The 27600-nt window shown below is 40.6% G+C and overlaps 2 protein-coding genes across 2 annotated transcripts; one reads left to right on the forward strand and one right to left on the reverse strand.

Moving 5' to 3' along the window:
* man1b1b (mannosidase, alpha, class 1B, member 1b) lies at positions 1-15755 on the forward strand. The gene is made up of 14 exons (XM_069683056.1): positions 1-12; positions 1817-1936; positions 3414-3522; positions 3728-3846; positions 4359-4492; positions 4586-4695; positions 4944-5123; positions 5571-5719; positions 6136-6324; positions 8725-8915; positions 10299-10419; positions 10779-10973; positions 11189-11320; positions 11525-15755. Exons 2-14 carry the CDS (start codon positions 1832-1834, stop codon positions 11729-11731), a joined length of 1941 nt encoding a protein of 646 aa, XP_069539157.1. The 5' UTR covers positions 1-12; positions 1817-1831; the 3' UTR covers positions 11732-15755.
* dpp7 (dipeptidyl-peptidase 7) lies at positions 15693-27498 on the reverse strand. Its single transcript, XM_069683057.1, has 13 exons — positions 27384-27498; positions 27078-27204; positions 26859-26998; positions 26023-26186; positions 23772-23907; positions 22999-23080; positions 22021-22187; positions 20831-20891; positions 19304-19422; positions 17722-17878; positions 16666-16730; positions 16521-16591; positions 15693-16428 (listed from the first exon to the last, which is right to left on the reverse strand). The coding sequence occupies exons 1-13, from the start codon at positions 27468-27470 to the stop codon at positions 16317-16319; spliced, it is 1488 nt and encodes a 495-aa protein (XP_069539158.1). The 5' UTR covers positions 27471-27498; the 3' UTR covers positions 15693-16316.
* Positions 27499-27600: the final 102 nt, after the last annotated feature.

Raw genomic sequence — 27600 nt, forward strand, 5'->3', positions numbered from 1 at the left:
GATACTTTATAGGTAATGTCAGTTAAATATTTTTAGATTTATTTTAATATTTTCTGGGTACCGATTAAAATCCCAGATTAACCAAGGTTTTAGTTTTTAAAAATCGTTTTTGCTGTTACGATACTTTTAAAGAGCTGGACTTTATACCCATGTAATCGGTTGTTTTAGGCCTCAAGTCATGCCTCGGTCCACAGTGGGGCTGTGAATCCGCCAAAGGTGTCAGTTATTTGTAATATCTTAGGTTAAAGTTATAACGTTTTGATGAGATTTCCATGTCTACATTCTGTTACAGTAAGGCGAACTCTGTTAACTACATTAGCCTGTTGATTATCAATGGTGTTACTGCAGATGTGAAGACAGCTATACAGCTAGCTGTGCTAACAACCGACCGTTATGTTATAGTTATGCTACTACGCATTGTTTGTGTTGTAAATTAAGTTACATCAAGTAATGTAAGCATTATGACCACTCAGTACCTAAAGCCATTTGTGTGAGCTAAAGTAGAATTAAAGGGGAATCAATTAGCACCTGGTAAATGTTTTGGCTGTGGCAGGGGAAGACTTCAGGTCGCCTACTGCAATGCCAGATAGGTTACAGCCTACCTAGAGAAATTAATTGTACTTTGAAAAGGCAATTGTAATGAATAGTTAGGGAGACAGGTCACATGATATATTCGATTAATATAATGGCAGGTAGGATATTAGTGACTCAGTGTTATCTCAACTAAATCGTACTAATTGATTTCATTGGAAGACAAAATTGTGACCTGCCACAGAGGCAGGTGAGCAAAATATACCTTATATTTAGACTCTGAGTGGAGCAAAGCCCTCCTCTTCATATCGGAAACATGGCTTTGGTTTTTCATCATATCACAACCACACCTATATTTACCAGCCAGACTGAAACGACAGCTGCATCCTGTCCCTGTGTTTGAGCTACTACAAAAGACTGAACATAAGAAGTGTGACGGCACACATTGGTTTGAGGACTTCTGTTTTGAAGCTTTGAGTTTGGTATTTAGGACAATGCCATTTTGTTGTTTTAGGGCCAGATGTGACCATATGTGGTTAAGAGGGTGGTTGCACATTACTGTGTCTCTATCCTGGTCAATCACAGGTTAAAAACATCTAAAACATACCCTGCTTTATCGTCTATTTCAAGCGGGGCATTCATTTACAAATTGAATCTTACTGTATTGGAGAAGATAAAACTACAGATTGAGAACATAAACTCATTAGGTAAGTTTACTAAAGTAAAAAAATATGAGAGAAGGAGGCTAATTTTCTCATATACTTCTATACAGTCAGACACATTTTTACAACCAGTGGAGTGTCCCCAGTGGGAGACATTAAAAGGTCGCAAGTTTAACACGTCTGCATTTGCTTCACTTTAAAACCTTGAGGTTATGTCCACTTCTTATAAACACCTGGTGGTTTAGAGCTGAAGTTAGATCCTTACCTTCAGATCTTTTTGCTCCTCTTACTGTTGTGAAAGCATGCTCAACATTTGACGCTGTCTGAAACACACTTTAAAACTTGCAAAACCTTTAGGCCTATTTGATTAAAATGCAGAAAGGGATTTCACACCTTTTTTCAACCCAAGGCCACATTGAACTAGACCCTGATCAAAAACAATTCCTTTTAAAATTTAAACTACATTTGCCCAGAGAGTCGAAACAGTCACTGCGTCAACAGCAGAGAAATACACTTTCACACCAGTAATAAAAATTAAAAAAAACTGTCGAAGCTAACTTCAGGGTCTCCATCCAGCTCTCCCACTCACTCACACTCCTGTTCCACGTGTCTCTTCCTTTAAGGGCTGAGCTACAAACATGCACCCACCATCTCAAAAGGACTATGTATCTATAAGCTTTGCTGAAAAAGGAGGTGGAGGTTACAACAACAGTAAGCAGTGGAGGAGGCAGTCCTGCTGGAGGGTAAGTTCGTCCTATCTGTGATCTGCTCATAAAGGAACTTTCCTCTTTCCTCTTGTTGTGACAGGGTTCTGGTTTCCTACCCTGCTTGGTCCTGATAACGAAGAGGACTCTGCTCTTGCGTCCCACATTTTCCAGTTCTTAATACTTGCCAACATATCTGTGAAAAAAAATACTCTGAATCAGAAGAATCCATTGTCTTCTTTTCTATAAAGTAATCTAACTAATCTATAATTGTGCCGATGGTGAATTATTGAGAGTTTACCATCAACTCTGGCTCGGGTATACCAGGAAAGAAGGGGCAGGGCATACCAGCAGAAAACACATAAACAAATGGCACACTGCATATTTGGGATATTCCTCTGGTCCTTTGAATGGAAGAAAAATAGGAGTGGGGCGATGCAAATGACTATAAATTACTCTGTCTATTTTGGTCAACTTTTATTCAAAAACTGCTGTGCTCAAAAATTGCTGTTTTTGTACTGACAGTGACAACAATGCTGCAGGCTTTCTGCTAATGTATTGCAAGCTAAATTGCCTGTAGTTAACCTCCCACAGGCTTTTGCATCAGAGATTTTTTAAAAACTTTTTGATTGAGATGTTTAAAATACAGTTACAGTTGGAAGTTCAGTTCAGAACAATAGATATTATGGTTGGAGATAAATAAGAATGCGACGACACAGTGGTGCAGTGGTTAGCGCTGTTGCCTCACAGCTAGACGGTTCCTAGTGCGAACCCCGGTTCGGACGTAGTGGGCCTTTCTGTGTGGAGTTGGCGTGTTCTTCCCGTGCATGCTTGGGTTCCCTCCAGTACTCCGGCTTCCTCCCACAGTCCAAAGACCATTAGGTTCATTGGTGACTCTAAATCGCCCGTATGTGTGAATGTGAGTGTGAAAGGTTGTCTGTCTCTGTGTGTCAGCCCTGTGATCGACTGGTTACCTGTCCAGGTGTAACCCCGCCTCTCGCCCAAGGACAGCTGGGATGGGCTCCAGCTCCCCCGCGACCCTGACAGTATAAGCGGTATAGATAATAGATGGATAAATAAGAATGCACTTTTTGAGACATACTGGATATTTGACAAAAAGTCATCAATTCAAACCCTTGGTATTATTTATATAAAGCAGATACAAACTCAATTTCCTGAGCATTTAAGCAAACACATTTTCTCACACAGTGCTGACTTTACTATCCATGAAGTGGTAAAGAACACAGTCTTGTTTTGTCAGCATTTAGAACAAGTTGCAGTTGACACAGCTGTTCTTGTAACCTTAAAATACAGAGTTGAGAAGGATTAAGTGCAAAGCTGGAAATGAATTTAAAGCAGTATTTGAAATATTTTGTACATGCTTTACGAATGCCACATGCAGTCTGTAAACCATTACTACCCTAAGATATGATCTGCTTTTTAAATAATCTGTAGTACTTGTGGTACTGGATAAAAGTATTATTCTGTATTTTCCTCTCTATCTTGTGACCTGCAGAAATGGAAGCAGCTGTCCAGGCTGCAGCGGAGCCTCATCCTCTTCTTCCTCGTCCTTCTGTTTATTTGTGGAATAGCGTCCTATCCTTCTGTTACTGAACACCTCAGAGGTAAGGCCCCTAGACATTAAATCAATGACATCCTATAAGTCAGAGCCGCTGGCATGCTGTCCTGGGAGCCCGAATTGTTGAACAGAATAACAAATGTTTGAGTATCGTTTCTTTAGCAGTCATTAGGCCGGCCTGCCACCCTGAACTCTGTTACTGCACTTCTGTAATACTTTCATCCTAAACATGTTTGTGTGTGTGTGTTGAGGCCTTGCAGATGGAGAGCAGCACACAGAGAGAAACAGCATCCTGAGGCCCGTCGTCCCACATGTGCTGCCTGAGCCAGTCAAACAGGGACCACCACCACTGCCAGAACAAACCTCCCAGGTTTCTACATCTCTGCTTCTGTTTGTTTAAGCTAGCATAGGGCTAACAATGAGATAACAGCATGTAGTGTTCTATTAAGCATCCAGTGAGCTGACTGTAGTGTGGCTCAGAAGTATTTTGATATTAGAATTGGTGGAAAGAAGTGATGAGATATTTTGAATATCTGGTCACATTGATTGGTAGTGCTTTCATCAGGATCATTTTGTTAGAGCTCAATTAAATATAGTTAGTTCAGTGGAACCTTAACTGTTTATACAAGAAAAGTTTTGACATAATGACAGTCATCTATGAGGTCGTCTATTCAGTAAATTCTTGACACAATTAACCGCTCATATTCGTAACTCTCTCACCAGCCAAAAGGGGGTTTTACTGGTAACACGTTTATTTAGAAGATAAAAATCTATAATGAAGCTGTAAATGTGTGTTTAACATTCAACTACAATATAAATATATTCTTGTTCTTACAAAAAGTTAAGATTTAAATGGTTTCTTGTTTGTATTATTTGACACAGAGGAAATTATCAAACAAGAGAGGCCCGCCTTTCCTGCCCAATCGTCTTCAGAGGAAAGGAAACACGTCAGATACAGTGGTGGAGGCGAAAGCAGCTGACAGCAGGAAAGAAGTCAATGAAGTGGGAGTCATCAGGTGAGATTTTGACCTTATTCACACCGTCACCTACTTTTGTTCATACTGTATATATTTGTATTGTTTATTTCTGAATCCTGTGTTGACTTTCAGCTGGCACGGGGCGGTGATTGACACCGAGCAGGCCACAGAGGTCAACAAGGATGAGCAAAATAAGGCGGCTTCACCCGCCAACCAGAACGCCAAATCAACAAATGAGTCAGGTATCTGCTGCTTCATTTACCCTTATCTTTTTCAGTTATTTATTAAGAATAAAGAACGTCACAGAATTGAAAAGGTTTCATGTGTTGGTGTGACCATTTAGTCTAATTTTAGAGATGTATTTTGTAATTGTTCCTTTTAAGTCTTTTGTTCCACAACTTCCCAGTTTGGGATCAATAAAGTACATCTATCCATCTTTCTGTAAACTTAGATAATAACCGGCATCTTGTGTGTATGTTGTGTGTTCCAGAAGCTAACAGGCCGGAGGCGGTGCGGGAAGCTTTCAGACATGCATGGAAGGGTTATAAAGACTTTGCTTGGGGCCACGATGAGCTCAGGCCTCTCTCCAAGTCCTACAGCGAGTGGTTTGGCCTGGGCCTGACGCTTATCGACGCCCTGGATACCATGTGGATCCTGGGGCTTAAAGAAGGTAGACAAAGCATTCCATGGCTAAAAACACCCCAGTTTAATTCTGCTTTTACACACCTTATTGGCCCCTTGACATGGAAATGAACTGGTAGAGAAAAACAGCCTTGATCACAGACACTTTGTGCCTTCCAACTTTAAACGTATATCTCTTTATTAGTAAGAGACACAGTGAAAAATAAAAAAATGAACACAGTAAAAATGTGTGTCTCAGAAAGAAACAGCTGCAATAAACGCCCAATAAGTTACAATTGCCTGCCTCCTGTGTGCTTTAAAGTTTTAAAAGACAAGTATAGAAACAAACAAGTGAAAGCATTTCATCATAATGATCGTAGTTTAGATGTAATCTTATCTGAAAGCAGTTGTATTCATGAAATACTTTCTGATTAGTTAGGTCCATTTATAAATGATTCTGTGTAAGTTCTCAGTATTTTGTGATGATGTGTTGCAGAGTTTGAAGAAGCGAAGGCGTGGGTTTCCACAGAGCTCACATTTAGCAAGAATGTGGATGTGAACCTGTTTGAAAGCACCATCCGCATCCTGGGAGGCCTGCTGAGCACCTACCATCTGACTGGAGACACCATGTTCCTAGAAAAAGCTGTGAGTCAACACACATGCACGTTTTTCTTATCAGTTTATGTCCATATTAAAACGACTGATGCAAGCACACTGAAGAACACAGATACAGCGATGCTGCCAGGAACAAGTTCTGCGTCTCTGATGCATTTAAATCCAAGAGGACTCAGTAAACACACTTTACACAGACCCGCCATATTTATCACCCTGATAAGGCTACATTTTGAACCAAAAGTAAATCTTCTCGATGATGGTCTCACTTGCTTTGGAAGTTGTAACAAAGCATCAGTATTAATTTCAGTCTGTTTCATGACCAGCTAAAAGCTCTTCACAGGAGCTTTAATATTGCTCGTAAGCGCTGGTGGCCTTGGAGTGGCACATCGGTTTTCATGCCTATGATCTGCAGAGGCCTGCATGTGACCTGCTGTCTTCCTCTGCAGAATGACATCGGCTCCAGACTCATGCCGGCTTTCAACACCCCGTCCAAGATCCCATACTCTGATGTGAATATCGGGAAAGGCACGGCCCACCCTCCTCGCTGGACGTCAGACAGCACCGTGGCCGAGGTTACAAGCATCCAGCTGGAGTTCAGAGAGCTGACCCGCCTCACACAGGAACCACAGTATCAGGTAATACAACGAGAGAGGCGACCACACTGATTCAAGGTCTGCCCTGAAAGTTTAAGACTCAGCTTTCCATTTGTTCCATTTGTATTATAACAATATGGCACTTCGAAACAACACCAACAGATACCACTTCCCATCTGCAGGCGCTGTTTTTTATCCATCCGTAGTTTCATTGTGTCATTAGCATAAAGCCTCACTGCGCTGCTAATGTGGCTACAGACGGTACAACATTGGGGAACTTTTGTTGTAGACGGGGGGCGTTAGCGTTTTCTAGTTAGATCTTGTTTTTATTGATTCTTATTAGCTTTGATATTAGCTGCTGCTTTCATTGCCTTGCAGCAGCCTTTGTCATCTCTTCCAATCGGACTGTGGCTAGCTGTCTACTACAGGCTTATAATTTCGTGGGTCACAACAGATGGGCCACTTTCCAAACCCAAGAAGTCTTGTTAACATGGTACGTGCCCACAGAGCAACAAGGGTTCCCCTTAAGAATTCTGTTACAAAAACAGTCATGTTCCATCTTTAATCTGGTTGCTCTAGCACCCAAAACCCTGTCATGTGTAGTCAAACTATATTTGGTTATAGAAACAAAACACATGATGGTAGACTCTGAATATATAAATATAGGCTTACACCGTCTCCAGCTGTACACCCATTTCCTAGTCTGTCTAGTTTGGAAATACACTGATCAGCCATAACATTATGACCACCTGCCTGATATTGTGAAGGACCCCCTTCTGCTGCCAAAACAGCCCTGACCCGTCGAGGCATGGACTCCACCAGACCTCTGAAGGTGTGCTGAGGCATCTGGCACCAAGACGTTAGCAGCAGATCCTTTAAGTCCTGTAAGCTGTGAGGTGGGGCCTCCAGGGATCGGACTTGTTTGTCCAGCACATCCCACAGACGCTCGATTGGATTGATTCTTGTGTTCCTCAAACCATTCCTGAACCATGTCTGCAGTGTGGTAGGGCGCATTATCCTGCTGAAAGAGGCCACTCCCATTAGGAAATACTGCCTCCGCCAGCTCGCCTTATTCCCATAGTGAATCCTGGTGCCATGTCTTCCCCAGGTAAGCGATGCACAAGGACCCGTCCATCCACATGATGTAAAAGAAAATGTGATTCATCACACCAGGCCGCCTTCTTCCAACGCTCCGTTGTCCAGTTCTGCTCACATGTCCGTTGTAGGCGCTTTCAGTGGTGGACAGGAGTCAGCATGGACACCCTGACCGGTCTGCAGCCCCATACGCAACAAACTGTGATGCTCTGTGTGTTCTGACACCTTTCTATGAGAACCAGCATGGGCCAGCTTTCGCTCCCCACGCACATTAATGAGCCTTGGCCATGTCACCAGTTCACTGGTTTTCCTTCCTTGGACCACTTTTGGTAGGTCCTGACCTCTGCAGACCGGGAACACCCCACAAGAGCTGCAGTTTAGGAGATGCTCAGATCCAGTCATTTAGCCATTACAATTTGGCCCACGTCAAAGTCGCTCACATCCTTCCGCTGACCCATTTTTCCTGCTTCTAACACATCAACTTCGAGGACAAAATGTTTACTTGCTGCCTAACATATCCCACCCACTGAGAGGGGCCGTTGTAACGAGATAATATTATTCACTTCACCTGTCAGTGGTCATAATGTTCTGGCTGATCGGTGTATACTACAAGGTCATGATATAAAGAGTTTAGCTCTCAGTCCCCTAAATAACACTCCCATCCATGCAGGAACACGGATGAAGCGGTAGGAGATGTTAAAACAAGGACACGACTCCTCCCTTTTTTTTTTACCTACCTGCTGGTTCTCCTTTTTTTTTTTTACCTTTTGTCGGCTTTTCTTCTGACGCAGCTTTTCCTTTCCCAGAGATATTTCAATGATTAAACACATTTGTGAGCTGATGGTTTATATTTGAAAAAGATTGCCACGTCAGAGGAAAAATGTTTTTTGTTCTGGTGGATGCACAGGACCTGGTTTTCATCTTTTTAATTAAATAAAAACGCACACAGTAAGATAAAGTATTCCTCCTTTTCATCAACCATCACATTATTTATTTAGGATGTGCACTGATAATTGTTCGGGGTTGCATGTTATTTTGTTGTTGACCAGATTGGTTTGGAACTAAATGTGATCTGAAGCACTATTAGCTACATTTCAGCTTTTCATTCTCGCAGTATTCACTTCTAGTTAAATACTTCAGTGCCAAAGAAGTTATTCCTTTATGTGCAGGCACCAACATAATCTAAATCTATCATTATTTACATCTTTTGGACGTGTATGAGTATGTGTGGATTGTGACATTAAGAAAGAAGGATTATTTCACTCACCGGTTACTCTGAGTCAGTAAATAAAAGTGACAAAAATCCTCACAGTTTCACTCATCTGACCTCTGACTTTGTTTTTCCAGGCTGCAGTCGCAGAGGTTATGAGACAGGTCCATAAGTTGGACGGAAAGCTGGATGGTCTGGTGCCGATGTTCATCAACACGAACAGCGGACTCTTCACCCATCAAGGCATCTACACACTGGGAGCCCGAGCAGACAGCTACTATGAGTACCTGCTGAAGCAGTGGATCCAGGGAGGCAAGACGGAGAACCAGTGAGTCAACTAAAGATAAACAATATTCACTTTCTCGTGAATTGATTTGATCTTATGAAATATTATGCCTTGTAGTTGTACATTAGCTGATGACATCATTAGGTTATGTTAAATGCAATATAAACACGATGAAAACACGCCGGTGTCAGAGCCGTGAAAGAAAAGCAGCACATCCTCACAGTTGAGAATCTGAAACCAACAAATGATCACGTGATGTGCACATTTGTAAAAGAAAAAAATAGTTTTAAGTTTATGGGACTTGCCTCATGAAGTAAGTGTTACAGCTATCATCATCTATCCCCACCACAGGCATTTATTAAATCAACCATTTTTAACTACATTTAATCGCTACAGCATCAGTGAACAGAGTGAAATGAAGTGTTTATGTTAATCTGCCAGCGTTTGGTTTCTTTGGCTGTGTCAGTGGGACTGCTGAAAGATTAATAAAGTGGAACACCGATCCCCTCCAGACACTCAGACGCGCTGGAGGGCACAGGCTTAGATTAAGCTGCTTTGAGTGTCTGAATTATTTGTGTGAAATGTGTTTTTGTGTCACTTCTGGGTTTTGGCCTACATAAGATCTTGGGGAAATCCACAGCTGTTTGTGTATTCTAGGGGACTGTACACAGTAAACATCAGTATATTACATAGCAAAGTGTCATCCTCAGTAATGTGCAAGTCCATCGTCAGTCTCTGGCTGTAGGCACACATACCAGCGCCCGCATTTATCAAACAAAGAAGCCTTATTGTAAAATGCTAAGTGTGTTATTGTTATGCTGAAAGACTGACGCTAAAATTCTAACCTGAAGGTGTCGGCCTCGTGCAGCAGCAGTCGACTAATAAGAGGGTTAGTCACTATGAAAAGCAAAACAGCCCTCATTGGCAGATTTTTAATACATTCAGTATACTAAAAAATAATTGTATTTTTTATCTAAATTTACACTGAGGGTCGAATTGAATCAAGTTTTGGACGCGTGTTGTGGACGAAGCAACAAACCCAATGTCCACATGCGTATTTGCTTTTGGATGTTGTGATCCATTTATTCAGCATTGTCTTTCTAATAAACAAAACAGGGATTCCATTAAGCAGTCTATAATATTAAATATGAAACAGATTAATTTAAACACACTCAAACACTCCCACACGCTGACAAGCTGACGCGGTCACACACCTGGCCCCAATTACCTGGAGCCTTGGCTTTATGCACAATGAACCAAGGCTCCACCCAGTGTGCGGTGTGCGAATCACATCAAATACATAACAATCGTTGTTACAACGTATCTCCAGCAAAGATAAAATAAAAACAAAGTAAATACCACATTTTGGCCTTCAAAGTATTCTTTTGTGAGATGTAAAATAAAGACCCTCCGTTGTGATTTCAGGCTCATGGAGGACTATCTGGAGGCAATGGAAGGTGTAAAGAGGAACATGTTGCAGAAGTCTTCACCTAATGGCCTCACCTTTGTTGGAGAGGTCTCACACGGACAGTTCAGCCCTAAAATGGTCAGTAATATTCACACACATTTAAACTTGACAGGTGTTTTAAGAACTTATCTCTGTCCATAATAACACGTCTGAAAATGCAGGTCACCTTTCACGTGCACTGGGCATGTGCGTGCTAGTGTACACAAACACTAGTTCTCTCACCTAAAATTCTGGTGCTCCATGTAGGATAACTGTGCTGGACGCAGGAATCGTTCACATATCAGCTTCCCTCCGGCACATTTAGGCAGCTGTTGCATTATAAATTGCATAATTTGACTGCACAACAGCAGCTAGCATAGACAGCGAGGTCAGCAGCGCCTGTAATATGTTGTTTTTGGTTAACAATTTGTTGTTGAACCGGTCTGTGTTTGTTTCAGGACCACCTCGTGTGCTTCCTGCCGGGCACTTTGGCCCTCGGGGCTCACAACGGCCTGCCCGCTGATCACATGGATCTGGCCAAACAGCTGATGGAGACCTGCTACCAGATGTATGTCCAGATGGAGACGGGCCTCAGTCCAGAGATCGTCCACTTCAACATGCATGAGGGAAGCACCAGAGACATCGAAGTAAAGGTAGAGTGGCTGCTGAGAGGGTCCGCTACTACTTCTGCAGAAATGTCAAGTTCAAAACTTCAGTCTTTTCCTACAAACTCATTTTGTATCACCTTGATAAGGGTCTTGCCTAGATGCTGGAACAAATGTGGAAACATTACACAAACTTCCTACTTAAAGTATCTCAGATGTGGCTAATATAAACTACTTTGTCTCCTCTGTATTCTCTGTGACAGCTTGCAGACAGACACAACCTCCTACGACCAGAGACAGTGGAGAGCCTCTTTTACCTGTACAGATTCACCGGGGACCACAAGTACCAGGACTGGGGCTGGGAGATCCTCCAAAACTTTAACAAGTACACCAAGGTCAGTAAAGGTGTTGAAACTGAGTGAGCCAAACGGTACTTGCATTTGATTTAGTCAAAAAAAGAGACTTTCTATGTATTTATTTAGGACTGTGCTCAGTTTCATCCCCAGTGTTAAATAATTACCTTTTGTAGAGTTGACGTAAATAAACACTTTATATGCTCTAAAATAGTGTCATTGGACTATGTGTGCTTTTCCACTCAGATTTCCTCTGGTGGCTACACCTCCATCAATAACGTGCGAGATCCGGACTACCCCAGTCCTCGAGACAAGATGGAGAGCTTCTTCCTGGGAGAGACGCTGAAATATCTGTACCTGCTCTTCTCAGACGACCCCAACCTCATCAGCCTGGACCAGTATGTCTTCAACACTGAAGCTCATCCCCTGCCTATATGGCCTTCCACTGCGTGACACAAACACACAAACACAGGAAGTAAAAAAAACTGCACATATAAACATGACAAACATCTCAGGGACGGTCTAATAACAAGATGATTCCTTTGTGTTCTGTCTCAGTGACAGTTGAACACAGACCACAGATGGAGAAAGCCTCCTCTTTAGTGATAGAATCAGCTTTGTGCTAACAGCCATGGAAAAGATGAGCCTTGTTCAGTCTGTGGCTGAGCCTTGTTTGTTTAATTTAACTGCTCGTGAACCTCTGGTAGCGACAGAGTTCATGCTGGAGGAGCATTGGTCGTCCTGACCGCTCATCAGCATTCAACAAAAACCTGATTGTGACTTGAATCAAAGATGTCTTAACCACATGTTAACAGGAGGAGGATACATTTAAGTTAAGAACTGCTTGTAGCTTATATTTCCGTTACAGTTGTGAACCTGTAGTAGCGTAGAGTGAGCCCTTTTTCCATCAGAAAATAGTCCACATAAAACTTTTGTTCTTTTTACCCCCTCGTGTTCTAAGTATTACAGTGGAAATAGTTTCGGAAGCAGCATTATGAAGCCCGTATCCAGTGGTGTAAGTCGTGGGGACACTCTGGAAACTCCTTCCAGAGTGTTACATTTTTTGTTGTGTTTTTTTATATGGGGAAATCACAAATAGCTGTTAAACTGTTTCTAAATTGTGCTCATGAAAAGAATATAATATATTGTGCAACAATTTCTGCTGCAACCTGAACAGCCAATGAGAAGGTGCAGCATCACAGGTCCTCAAAGTAGCGTCACAGATGTTTTTTGGTAGCATTTCTGTCTCAGCTTCGTCATCCTCACTAGCTTCAGGCCAGCTGGAAGCTGTTGAGAAAGTCATCAAAATTGAGGGTGACATTTTGTTAAATGAAAAAGTTACTCTGAGCACTGCTTTTTACTGTTTGTGTTCCGACAGAAAAGTAAATGGAGAAATTAAGTATAGCTGAGTCTTTGGACAGGTTTAATTTGTATGGACCCTGAGTAACACATGACCATTTCCATCGCTGCCTGTATCTGATCTGGTTCTGATCCGAGTGCTGGGAGAGGCAGCAGGCTGGTTGCCTTCGTAGCAAATATCTGTCTGACCTGAAACCACCTCCTGCGTGCTGCACCGACAGCCTGACTGCTCTGCTGACACATGTGCTCCTGCAGGGGTCGTCACACTGTGTGTCATGCAGTCATCAGGTGCTCTGGTTAGAGCTGTTCTCAGATGCTGAAGTTGAAGCTTCCTGACAGGGCATGAGTCCGTCAGACTTTATATTTACAGTTCCTTTATGCTGCGTTCATGTCATACGGGAAATGTGACTTTATTGCATGAAATCCTGCATCAGATGGAGAAAACAGAGCTTGGAAAGTGTTCACTGCAGCATGATTAATGGATGACACTGATCAGCCGCAAAGTGATGCACAATTAAAAATATCTCCCTCCTCTCCTTTTTCTCCATGCCTGTCCCTAATGATCTTCCTTATATATCCACTGATATCAGTCTCTCAGCCTATGAAAGATTTTCTTCTCATACTGTTTATAAGTGTTGGAAGCAATTCTAGGTCCTCTGCTGAAGTAAAATGATTAATGTTTCAACTAAGTAAAACTTGGCAGGGCTCTTTATGTAGGAGGATATCAAATGGATTTTTTGCAACCAAAGTTGTCACAATGTCCTTTGATTAATCTTTTTATTATAATGTCCTAGTAAACAATGCAACAAAACCATAAATCAAGTTTTTAAACTTAAGCCCAAGAAGACAGCTATCAGATTAGATCAAATCTTGAGAACAGGTCGTTTTAAAAAAAACAAACATAAAAATTTGATTTAAAGCAGGTGTGAGGAACTTTCATTGTGTAGTGATGGCGCCCCCTGTGGACAAAGTGTGACATGTAGTCCCATTTAGAGCACAGTTAATTTGGATTCAATATTCCTGACAAGTCTGTATGTGGAACATTTTGAGCCATTCCAGTTTACTTTGAAAAACCAGGACAAACGTAAGATGGATTGGCTGATCCCGGATAGCAAAAAACGGGATTTACAAAGATATGTTTTAAACCACTAGGTTCAGTATTTACATGTTGCAGCTGAGGAAACTGGGCTGTAGTGAAATTCACATATTACTAAGCCTACTTTTATTGTGACAGCCCATAGGCAGGTACACATTCACTGGGCCAAATTTAGAGTTGCATTCTGCCATTCACTGTATCAGTTAGTCAACGCTTACATCATGTTACTATAATTAAAGCATCCTTATTGGACCGTCATATGGGCAGAAAAGCTATTGCCGATATTATGGTGCATCTCTATTTGTAGCAATGCATCATATTTTCTTTCTCATGTAAAATCTTCTCCTGCAAAAAATGAATGTAAAAAAATTACTTTAAATGGTTGAGAGGTTTGATTTGGAGAATGATAAGTTGCTGGTAACCTCTACAAGTTTTGCATGTACGGCTGCTGAAGCTGTGTATTCCCATTTGACCTGAACGCAGCATCAGTGTGCACCAGAGCTCAGATGACCTCGTCTTATTGCCAGGCAGCAGATTTTCTTCTGAACTGTGAAGCTCTGTAGTTTTCTGAGGAGCGTCTTTGCTCTTTTCTGTGAATGTTCTTCTTTCCTCTCTTGTGATTTTCTTTGGGAAGGTGTAGCGTACATTTGTTTCTCTTATTAGTGAAAGAAATTTTAAATATTAATTTAGCCTAGCTCTTAGCTTTAGCCGAGCTCTCCTTGTGCATTCTGTTCAGTTTTCTGTAGTAGCAGCAGCTTTGGAGCAGCTGCAGTCATTCCTGTAAATATTATTACTTTACTTTTGAGACCAAACTTGTAAATATTTCTTCCTTGGTGTTGTCTCACATGTGCCTTTACTGTTGCTTCAGACAACATTGAAATAACATCTGTTAGCTGTCATTTCTATCCATTCGGGGCTGTTTTTACATTTGCACACGTTGCTACAGTATTCATTGTGATCACAGCAGAAAAGACTATTTTTCCAGTTTACTGATGAAAGAAGGATTGATATATTTCCAGCAGTTCTTCAAAGTAATCATTAGCTTTACATAAAACTAATCTCTACCAGTGTGTGTATTTAAATCCTGCTAAAGGGCTCTGTGTGATCCCTCCCTGGATGAGGTCCAGCATCGTTCCCCGAGCCAAAGAGACGCTGAGAATCGAAGCGACCCCGGTATTTGATTTTGTTCGGGGTTTTAACAATAAAAAAGCCATTTTTCCAAAGCCACCTTTTTCAGGAAAAACTAACAACAAAGGAGATATTTTTCAGTGCTTTTGATAACACTTTCAGCAGTGTGGGTTTTTGAAGTGTGGTGTTAGTATTTTAGGATTAGTCATGGAGGACTGAGCAGGTTGCTGCACACAGAGATGTCTCTCTCTTCATGTTCATTATGAAGGCACAATTGACTGTTATCACAAGTTAATTTTAAGGTGGAACCACCTGAATGCACGTTAAATTGCAGCGTCCCCCAAACCTGATTTAGTCCACAGTATAAACGACAAATACAGCTGTAATGCAGCTTTTACATTTCATCATGAAGGTTGAAAGCCTGGCATGTAGAGCAGCTGATGTAGCCGGCTGCGAGAGCACCCATTAATCATCAGTTTACAGGAATTATAGGTACTGAATTTAGATTTTTCTGGGCCTTTAAAAGTCACTTTGGGAACATACACTGCCATCTTTTAGTTATAGAGTGATAAGGCCCATTAACAGTCTGGTCATTACACATTTCAGATACTTTTGCAGTTACATGTGAACTAATGTGTTTTAAAGGATGCTTCGGATTTATATAATGTATAACAGGTTTCTCTGTCAGAGTATTATTGATGGTCATGGTGAATTTCCACAGTCTGGTCAATGGGTGGCTGGTTCATGGTTCAATGTATTAGTTTTATTTATTTCAATCTTTTCAAAACAAACACAATATATTGTTTACGTCACATGGTGTGTAAAAAACGCTGGAACGGCTTTATTTTGTAAAAAACTAAATGTACAAATAAAAAGAGATTTTATTGAACAGATAAAAAACATTTGTGTTGATCATTGAGTCATGAAACAAAGCACGTCCGCAGTCACAGTCATGAGAGTACAAACAAACTAAAGTGATTTCCACCGTCCTTATCCTCCAGTCTCTGCTGAAATCCAGCACAGAGCAGCATGTCACTGATGCAAGGTCTCATATATGCCACTTTCCTTGTATTAGCATGAAAAAGTTCTGACTTTTAAAATGTAATAATAAATCAATAACCAAGAAAATAAAGTGGAAACAATTTAATGATATAGACATGTAATCATTTAAATCCAGATAATTTGATGTTGATTAAGTTGGGAGATTTTCCTGGAGCGGTCCATGATTAGTTGTAATTTTCCTTCCTGTACAACACACTCAGAAGTGAGCAAATTGATTACACACAGTGACATTAAGTTCCCTCAGGTTTCTCCAGGATGAGCACATTGAAATCGCACTTATTACAGCTGGTGTACACAATATCTGGAGTGAACCTGAATTCTGCCACGGTGATCTTGAAAATTACTCATGATTTGACAGGAAATTGATTAGCGGTCCTAAAAACAAAGTGTGCTTCAAGGTGACTTTCTTAATCGGACCCTCTCGTTGTCCACCCACTGTGCGATGAGATCCGCTTCAGTCCTCCTGGCGATGATTACTGACACTGGATCTGCATCATTCGACCCTCTGAAAAACAACCACAGACAGATGTCTGAAGAGATTCTTTCTCTGTGAGTTTAAAAAAACAAAAGGATTAAAGTGAGTCCGGCGTGCTGTACCTGAGGTCCAGATGATGAGCTCCTCCCGAGATGTTGAGAGCTACGAGTGATGGGCTGAGGGACTGGCGCACCTGAACAGCACAGAGCTGAATGAGTCACACTGTGATGACAGTTTTCTGAGGTGTTACTCTGTGTGATCTCTTACCCCTCCGTTGGCCCACGGGTCCAGATTCCCATTGGAGAAAATAATGTTGCTGGTTGATTTGAGTTCTGAAAACAAGAGAAGAGCTCGTTAAAGACAAAAAAATGATGGAGAAACAGAATAAAGGAAAACTCTGGAACTTTTTTTCATCCCCAAACTGGAAATTCAAATATCAGAGAGCATCTCTGTCACCTCTGCATGAGCCACAGTCACGGTCTCTCCACTGACATTAAGGTGGAGGAGTTTACTTTAACTTTCCTGAACTAACCCATGGTGCCTCCATTGGACATTACCTCTTGTTTTCTAAAGTAAAGCCAGTGAGGAACTGCCTCAGTTCTTTCTAATGGCCAGCAGGGAGTGACTAATAGTCCTACTTCTCTCTTGATTTATTACCTCAGTAAACATTTTCCCAAAGACTTTATTGTCTCACTCTCTGGTTTTCTTCAATACAGCATGATGTTCATTTAGTAAACTATAGTCCCATTTAAACTATTAAAGCAGGGGATGTTTTAGGAAGTGGCTACCTGTGATTGACAAGTCTCTGTCATGGCAACCTGTCATCAAGAATAGAGACTGAGCAATGTGTTTCTACCCTGTGTTTCTACCCTGTGGTCTAAAAATGGTCACTTCTGTGTCCAAAAAAAAACATGAGATGGCAAAAATGACAATCAAGGCATTCTAAAGGGGGGTCCACTAACCAACGAGTGACATCATGGTGGCTGAGTCCACTTCTTATAGACCGTCTGTGGCTTTCACACACCTCTCTATGTCTGACTGGTGCAACAGGGCCCTAGTTTATCTGAGCACACCGAGATCTTTACGGTAAATGAGGCCATTACGAGGCTTTTAAAATACTGAACATGACCCAGTGAACTTTCATGTTTGTAGTCCTTACAGGACACTGGCAGCCGCAAGAACTACAATGAGCAGCCGGCCTGCAAACACAACACATGTGGGTACTGGGATCCTAAGGCTCAAACCCCTTTACCTCTCATTTCTAGATTACACCTGTAAATGTTTCAGGAGAGTCAAAAGTGTCAGTGAGTGATCAGTGCTCACCGTCACCCCAGAACTGGGTTTTGAGCCAGTTCGGTCGAGGAACCACACCCCAGCGTTTGAAGCAGTAACTCTCGCGGTCGCTCTCGTTGAAGCTGATGGGAGGAAACATGTCGGTCACATTGTTGCTGTCGTAGCACAGGTCGATCTCTGTGCACGCCTGAAAACACAACAGGAGTAGAGTCAGGATGGTAATACATCTATTTAAACAGCTAAATAGATGCTATCAGACATTTATTTTCTTATCATGAAATGCTGTCGGTCAAAAACACCAGAACCTATTTTTTAAATACTGACACTTTTATCTAATAAATCTTGTACATATCTCAAAGTGTACTGTTGTTTTATTCTATTGAATAACCGTGTTACTCTTTAATAAAAAGGTCTTTCTCTATGTGGAGGCACATTTGTCCTGAAAGACTGTTGCAGTCATTACAGTCTGTCTTGCTGCTGCTGGCTAAATAAGTCCACCGGAAGAGTTCCAATTATTATTATTATTTTTTTAAGCATAACAATCTCAATTATTTCAGTTTCGTGCTCCTAAGCACCGACTACTGGCAATAATCGGTAATTACTGGAGTACACTTCCCAATTTGACCAGATGTCTACGGCTGGCTCCCGTTGTCATGGTGTAACTCTTGATTTTCTTGGCTGATGGTCGCTTTCCTTTTTAGACTGTTTGCCTTCATCTGAGCATCAGATTTGTTTCTCTTTCTTTGATTGTTGAGTTGTATCTGTAGTCAGACATAGTAGATTACCATTTCCTTGCAATGCTAACAGAAACCGGAAGTGCAGCTGCTTAGCTCCGCCTACCCTCCCCAACGGACCAACCACTGCTGGGTGATGGAAAACGCGTCACTAAAGTGACAGCCCCTGCATAGTACTAGTATATTGCATTAATCCATGTGTGTCTTTGCAGTGGAGCTGGTTGAATAGCTGCAGCTATATGATGCACTTGGGCCCATTGCTCCATGGGTATAAATACAGCAGCTTCCGGCGAGCACTCTCTCTCTCTCGCTCTCTGGACTCAACGCCAGCACCATTATTAGTTTGGTTCTTTGTGTTAGTGCACTCTTCAAACATCTCACCACACCATACTCACACACCCACATGTACACTACTGATAATACAGATTTCACACATATCATAGTATTTGTAATCTCCTTAGTTAACTTACGTTTTTTTTGTAATAAATTAATTCATTTACTTTTGGCAACTCGTGTCTCTTCTACTTGTTTGTCATGGCCTTACGGGCCGGGTTATGACACTAACTAGGCGCAGCTTGTGAGTTTTTCTGCGAATGTCGCCAGCGACACCCAGTCTGTAATAATACTATATACTGTAGATGCAAAGGCTTTCCTCAGTGGGCCATAGGCTCAGTCACCATTGTGTTACCTCATTTGGTGATGGAAAGTGACTTCTCAGACATTTATTTACGTGAGACAGTTCGGGATTGTTACTTTAACTATTAATCCCTTTGACACCAAAATATGTTAGGAGGGTCAAATACCGTTATCCTATACAGTCATTTTGATTAGATACAGATACAGCATGCTGTGCTGTGGGATGCTGGTTGTTGGAGTACCTGGTAGTCCCAGGCCAGGCTGTCGTAGCCCAGTCCACAGCCGGTGGGATCAGCACACTCCATGAACAGACCGTACAGGTCAAAACAGGTCAGTGTTCCAGTGGTGTTGTACACGATCCCTGCAGGATGGAATATATTAAGAACATTACAATAAAAATACATTTATTAGGATTCATAAATAGTTCATAATTAGGTTGTTAATATTAGAGACGTTTTAAATCCAATACAGATTTTTTTGGACCGTTATGACTTTACAAAGCTACTCACGAAGCTGCTGTCTTCAACAAATAACTTTATCAAATAATATTAAACACTATTACACATTGTCAACTAGTGAGGTTGTGTGTGATGCTACACCTGCTGCAGACAGAGCAGCGAGGATTGTAAAATATGGAGTCAGACAAACTGCATGGTGACACCAGCTCTAAATCACCCAAAGTATTGTTTTCTGCATGAAATGTTCTGTGGAAAATATATCAGAAAACATGTACACTATAAGTCAATATAAGTCACTTACAAATCAATAAATAATTGCAAACAAATTAAAACAGTTTCCATTAATCATTGTGGGCTTACTCTGCTTACATCTCTTTATTCTTACTAATAAGTTACTAACTTTTATCATTGGCACATGGGAACCTTATTATAAGGTAAACAAAACTTGCCACACATCTTAATTTGATATACCAAATGAAACCTTTTGATTTAAGATGTTATTATTATTTTATCATTATTATTGTTATTATTATTTAAGATTTATGCTGCTGTTGGTTGAATACCAGTTAATGAATATCGAATGAGCCATCAGAAATAAAAATGTGTAAAAATTTGGCAACAATAGGTCAACAATCTCTTTTTCCCTCCTTTAAAGTTTTATAAAAGCTTAATTATGATTTGCAAAGTGTTAAAATCTAATGTAATTTAAAAGTGAATATACCTGTATTGAGCTTCTAACCCATCTGCCTCAACTGTAAAGCTCTTTGTGCACACAACTCCTCATGTTTTAAAATGTTCTGTATAGAAAAGAGCCGTGACTTGACCTCATTAATAACCTGATCATTAACCCTTTGTAAGAGTAGCTTTATTGTAAAGTGGTACAGTAAACATCAACCTCTGACAGGAGTTACAGACTTTAATGCAGGATATTTACATCCCTTAATATAAATGTATCAGCTGTAATGCAGATCAGGTGCATGCACAACAGTATCAAGTCTAAAGCATCTCTTCTTTCCATTCACTTCCATCATTAGCATATTGCAGGACAAATGTTTTGTTTCCATTTCAGTTTAACTAAAGAAAATAAAGCTGGCTGCTGCCCTCTGCTGGCTGCTTGTGTAAACTACATCTGCAACGTCTCCCACTCTTCATTCGCTTAAAACCATCAAATAAAATAATTAATAATAATAATAAATAATGTCGAATAAAAACCATCCGGTCTGAAATAACGGGATTGTAGATCAAAGTTACTTCTTTAAATTAAACATGATTATTATTATCTGCTGTGAATCAGAACCAGTGTCTGTGTACCTGCAGTGTTCCTGAGGTTAGCGAGCAGGTCAGGTCCTCTCAGCATGGTTTCACACGCCACCTGAAACACAAACACAGGTACACATCTGACTCAAGTGCCACTCTTGTTACTGTATATATGTTTAAATTCATATTTATGTTATAGATATTTATGCTGTTTTTGTTTTATCTTATAGCATTGCACCCTGCACACTTCACATCACCTCACATTTCTTTATGATTTGCTCTTTTAAAACTGTTTTAAATGTTTTATTGCATTTTTAAATCAAATGTGCGTGTTCTTCTTTAATTATATGTGATGCAGTTACAAAGATCCATTTTCCCATTCTGGAAATTAACATTTTGTTAAATGTTATATTTTATTACTCGTTGCCTGACTAACAGTAGAGTTTAATTATTTATTCACTTTTTATTGAATTTTCCAAACACCACCTATAGAGATATTAAAGGGGACTGCTGGTATTTTTACACTTGGGCCCCATGTTTTTATATTTTATGGGGTCTAAAAGTCTAACAGGTACAAAAAGTTTTGAAATGCTTCAGTTGATTGCTTCAGCTAATGCGATGGGCTGTGTTCCTGATCAAAGTGCATCCACTAACAGTTCTTGTTTTTCCACTGACTCAGATTGTTATTCTTAGTGTGTGACAACATTACAGAAAGGATCCCTACAGAGAGAGACCTTTTTGTGAAGAGGAGGATGATTTTTTTTAACCACAAACAGACGTTACATCGCTCTCAGTCATATTTTCTCTCAGAACACAGGACTTAGTCGCCTACCTCTGCCTCCATAAGTTAGTTTGTTTGCATGAATGTGTGACTTTGGGGTTTTAAATACATAGCTCAGATTCAATACAACGCAGTAGCACAAACTAGGCCTTGGCACTGGTAGACCACTAACTCACATGTACTGCAACATAAAATTACTGTTTTTGTAAATGGAGTCTGGTGTCTGCAAAATCTGGATTTCTGAGGTCAGTAAAAATATGTATATTTGAGATAAACAAGGTTATATTTGGTCAGATACTTGTTGTTTAATTTAAACATAGAACTTCTGGTGAGGATCTCTTGGATTTAGTAGTTTAATTTAATTTGTGACTACAACATATTTATTTGCACACTGTACACAGTGAGCTGACAGTCTACAAGTTTCCACTCTGTTTTCAGAGTAGTGTCAGAAGGAGTGATGTACCTTGACAGGGTTAGCCGGCATCTTGCCCATGAAGTAGGTGCTGTAGGGGTAATCGAGCATGGCCATCATGGTGAAGGCGTTCCTCAGCAGCATGTACAGCTGCTTGATGTCCTGATCTGTCGTCGGAGCCTTACAGAGCAAGAACTCAGACTGGATGTGACTGAAAACTGGTGACAACAAGAACAGTGGGACATTTGCATTACAGATTGATTTTTTATCTACCGTACTAATCATTTTCTAACATGTTTCCTCGATGTGGTTTGCAGTGGATCCACTACCCTTTGTAAAGTGTTGATAGGACTACCAGTGTACGCTTGTATCTCATTAGGTTCTGTGATTGGCTCATTTTCCCCAAATTCTGTTTTTTATAGAAATTTTTATAGTTTTATAGTTTACAGTTTTATAAAATAATTTTCTCTTTGCAACATGCCTTTCTCTATTATATTACAGTAAACAGTCATGCCTCTATTTATCCACTACCTGAATTTAGATTCAAGGTTTTTTTTTTAATTGCTGTTAAATCATTACACTGGTGGTGTGAGGTTAATAAGATCCAACCTCTTCCTTGTAAATAAATGTCTATTAAGTCTCTATCTATCTCTGAATGAGGTAACACAATGGTGAGTGAGCCGATGGCCCACTGATGAAAGCCTTTGCATTAGCAGTATTACAGACTGGGTGTCTGTGGCGACTTTCACAGAAAGAATCACAAGCGGTGCCCAGTTAGTGACGCGTTTCCCATCAGCCAGCAGTGGTTGGTCTGCCAGAGACTTCCAACTGAAAAAATAATTGAAAATCCAAAGAAAAAGAAACAAACTCGACGCTCAGATGAAGGCAAACGAGTGCTCTCATAATTACCGATTATCGACAGAGGGATATTGAAATCTTCAAGATTGTTACTTTAATTTTTCCTGTCATTTGTGCACAATAAACTGAGTCCATCTTCTCTTCACAAGGAACTTTGTCACACAGATTTACCTCTGTTGTCGGCTAATTCTTTCAGCTCATGGAAAGCGCTTCTCACGGCGTCTGTGCACTCAGGGGCGACTTTCTCAAAATCCTTTGGAAGAGAAAAAAAGTGATTTAATTCTTGTGGCACTTTAAAAAGCAAACAGGTACCAAACTGTCTTACAAAGACCTTTAGATTTGAATAAAACAGCTGAAGACAATTAAAAACAAGGAATACAAATGGTTGAAGAGGGACGAGACCTTGAAGATATTTACAGACATGTCAGATTTCTCTTTGTTGAAGTGATAGCCTGAACGATGCCTCTGTCAAGGGAGTGGATGATAAAACTGTACGACTGACTATTCAAACATCAGCAGGGATAGGAAACGCCTTATTTTGCAGATCGTTCTGAATGAAAAGAAGCTGGACCTGAAAATACAGTGAGGAATGACACATAATCCAGCCTGCACTAAAAAGTTTTTCATCGACAACATTCAGATATTTTGGAACCTTTCTTAGTTACAGTTTAGGCCGACTAGAGGAGTGTTTGGCCTCTGGCAGCTTTCTCGAGTCCTGCTCATAGACACGACTTTAAACTCTACACTGCACTCCCTTTGGTGTGAAGTCTATCAGATGAATGGGTCTCAAGATATGGGTTGGAGAGAAAGACAGTCATCAGGAAGTAAAGAAATTAAGAAAGAAATGATAGAAAGCGAGCAGTAAAGCAGGGCAGACTACCTTAATAAAAACAGTACACTGTTCAGTCTGAACCATACAAACAGAGGAGCGTTTGTGCACTCACTGCTGTAACGTCTCTGAAGAACTGCCTGGACTCTCCCATCCCGGCAGTGGACAGGATGGGGGCGCTGGCAGCCAGCGCTCCAGTCACAATGTTGGGATACTTGAGTCTCATGTAGACTGACAGCATCCCACCGTAACTACAAGGAGAGACGAGACGGACCAACATGAATATTATAGTTGGTGTTAAAATGTGTTTAGAGTGAGAGTTGGGCCATGAAATAGAAAGTGACTTTATTGCATATTTCCTTTTTGGCACACAGTACAGTGTTACACAGTGTTGCTGGAGAAACAAGCAGTCAGGACCAATATAGTGAATTTTTGAGTTGGAGTGAAAACAGACCTTTTCTATGTAGATTTTACACCAACATGACTCTGCAAAGGCACAAAGGAGGCTGCTCCCATTAACAACAGACTGTATTAGAGACCATTATCAAACACTGACAACCAGTTACAGTGCTGACCAGCGTCTGCTCGGCTGTGCACACAGTGCTGACAGTATTGTAAACTGTGGAGTTAGGTCCCGATCAGACGGGAGCTTTACCTTTTTTTAATTTTTTTTTTTTACTGTTAAAGCAACCACCAAATCATTAGCTGTCATTAACTTTATTTTGTAAACTGACAGATCTGTTCCTATTTATTTTGGCTAGCTAAAATACTTAACTTTGTGTTCAATAGATTAGTTACATCTGCATTAAAAATGGACAGGCGGAGGGCACGTGCCCTGGCTTTGATGGATGGTGAGGGCTGTTCCCAAATACATTAAACACAGGGAAGCAGAGATCCATGTGGGTACATGAAACCCTCAGAAAGAGGGAAGATCACTGTGATCACTCAATGTCGTCACCCCTACAGAAGACCCACCTCTCCATTCGTCTGATTGGACAATGAGAAAAAACGACCATGACGTCGGGTGTTTTTTGAGTTGAGGTTTTTTCAACTCGAGGCGCACAGAGTCTTTCACAAAAAACGCAAGGCGCACAGAGCGGAAAAAAGTAACACAAAAGCAGCTAGCAAAAAGTGTCCCTCTCATTGAAAACAAATACAATGATCGGGACCTTAGCGTGCACTCTGCTAATAACGAGATGATGCCATTTCCTAATCATCTCTGCTTTATATGTTCTGACAGAAGTTTTCATTGAGCCACAAACATTTATGCAGATATGGATGTGACAGAGCCTAAATCCAGACATAAACTGAAGAAACGGTAACGTACTGCATGACATCATCAGAACTGTCTAATCCATGAGTGACATGTCAGTCCTGCCAGGATGTGCTCTTCTGGTTACTTTTCAGAATTGCCTCATGAATTGTTTCCTCTGTAGCAATCAGTCATGAACAGACACACGCAGCCTGTTAAATCCACATAATCCTAAACCCACTTTGCATTTTATCGTACACAGCACATTAATATAAACAGGAATAGATTCCAGAAAGGCCACAGCGGATTAATACTGTGCGTGACTGGAGTCATGGGATGATCAGAGAAGTCCAAAAGTCATTTACTCAAAGAAAATCGTCAAATTGAACTTCCACAAAGTTCTTACAGTGCTCACAGTAAGGTCTGCTGAGGAGTTTTTAGAGGAGCAGGTTTCAGCACATATTGTGGGACAACATCTCCAAAAGTTTAAAACAAAGAGGAACACCTGGTTTCAAATTTAAATATAGGACAGCATGTAAGGAAACCTGTGATGGTTAAAGTGGAGTAGTTGGCTTATTTTTGGAAACAAATAATAGAAAGTATTTGAGATATGTTTTACCTTTTAGTCTGCCCTTTAATTGAGCTTCATTTATATATTCCATGCATATTAATTATTTATGTCATTTAACCTTACCTTTAATTGAGTTTTATTTGTTGACCTGTTCCATATATTTATGTATTTTAATCTGTTTTACTTCCTGGTGAATATGTGGGTATTTACCAATAAAGTTTTGAATGTGTTTCTCACTCTGTCTCTGCCGTTTCCTCGCTGTAAATTGATGCAATTTATGATAATGTTTCCTCAGCTCCTATTTTCATTTATTTTTAATGAGTTCTTTATTAATTACAGTCATTTATTCATGTCTGCTTCTTGTGTGTGTTTGTCTGTGTGAGTATGAGGGGTGGGATATTTGGTGTGAAGCACTTTGTGTTAAATTAACTTACAGAGAAGTGCCAGACATTGATTGATTGATTGATTAAATGGATAAATTAGTGAAGTGTTTTACAACAATTATCTTCTTCTGGGTTGTGTGTAATGTGAAATGGATCATACCTGCCCCCGAACACGATGACCGGACACTGTGTGGCTCCCAGCTGCTGTCTCAGCTCAGTGATGAGGACGGCGTAGTCGGCGAGCGCCTGCTCCACCGTCAGCAGGCCGATCTGAGGGATGTTGAATGAGTCTTTGCCGAACGGTTGAGATTTACCGTAGAATCTCTGGAAGAGTGAGAGAGGAGGACGAAGGTGCTCAAGAATGAAAAGAGAGTCAAGAGAGTCTGTTCAGCTGTGATGCTCTGCTTGATGTGCTGCAGAAAATGCTGAGATGATTGAAAACTATAAAGTCAGAGAACCCTCTGCTGGACAACTACATAAAATTACTCCAAACATTGTTTTCAGCATTTGTTCTGTAGCTCAGCCCTGTATGAGCACAATAATATAAGCTAAAGGTTAACAACTTCTTTGATTAGAACTTAAATGTTATTGCATGATGTTTTTCCCATCTAAAAACCCTCTGGTTCCAGCTTCTCAAATAATTTCTATGCGACTTAGCAACCCATAGATAAAAAAAACTGGTTGTTGCAGCTCTTATAAAAATAAAATGATAAATCGTTACATAAATATGTTGACATGAATTCCAAAGCCACTTTTTTAACCCTCAGAAAGCAACAGGGATTTCCTCATAGCCTCTCACATCTGTTCATTTTCAGTTTCACCAGCTGACTACATCAGTAATGCTGGTTTGTTTGTTCAAGTGACTGGAGCTGAAATCAAAGTGCCTTGGAAAAGAAGAAATGCAGATTGTGGGGAGTTAAAATCTGCTGACAGTATGAGTCAAACTTTAACCATCCAGTTCCCTTTAGTCACATGATGTACAAACTGTGTTCGTACATGTTCTGCAAATATAACCAGGGCTCTCTGCTGTGCAGCTAACTCTGTGATGAACCCAGAGTTCAGCGCAAACTCCCAGATGTCGCCTTCATTTCCAGTGTAGAAGAAAATGGGACCATAGCCTTTCTTCCAGAAGTTATCTAAAATATAAAACAGAACAAAATTATTCATTGGCTCATTTATATGTTACACTTGAAATAGGTTTGAAAGAAGTTTCACCTATGAGGAGGTAGCGCTGATTGAAGGTCCCGTTCCCCATGCTGTTGAAGTTGAAATGGTCCAGAGTCTGCGTGAAGTACAGCTCTGTGATATGCGGCTCTCTCTTGTTTCCATGTTGTTTTCTTGACTGCAAAATGAACACAGCGGATATCAAACTTAATTATTCTATTATTCACGAAGTTACAGTTTATAAGAGATCCTCTGTCAGCTGTGTAATCAATCACGAGAAGAAAGGCACGAGACGTTTGAATTATCCAAAGCGTATGAGGAACACATTATCAGATATTTAAAAACTACAAACATTACCTGGAAATAACTGTACGGCAGCGCGTGCAGCACCTCGGCAACAAACAGGGTCACTGTTACCGTGAAAAAAGCTAATATCTTACTCATGTTTCAAGATTACGTTGCAAAAACTTCCACACACTCGAATTGACTGCATTGGATTCAACTGCGCCTGCGCTTACCGCACGTGACACATGACTTCTGTTTTCATCTGTGCTGTGTTCAGGTGCGTCTCGTA

This window comes from Semicossyphus pulcher, unplaced genomic scaffold, assembly GCF_022749685.1.
Source record: "Semicossyphus pulcher isolate SPU_LCO1_2020_fin unplaced genomic scaffold, fSemPul1.0.p SCAF_6, whole genome shotgun sequence".
NCBI classification, from domain to species: domain Eukaryota; kingdom Metazoa; phylum Chordata; class Actinopteri; order Labriformes; family Labridae; genus Semicossyphus; species Semicossyphus pulcher.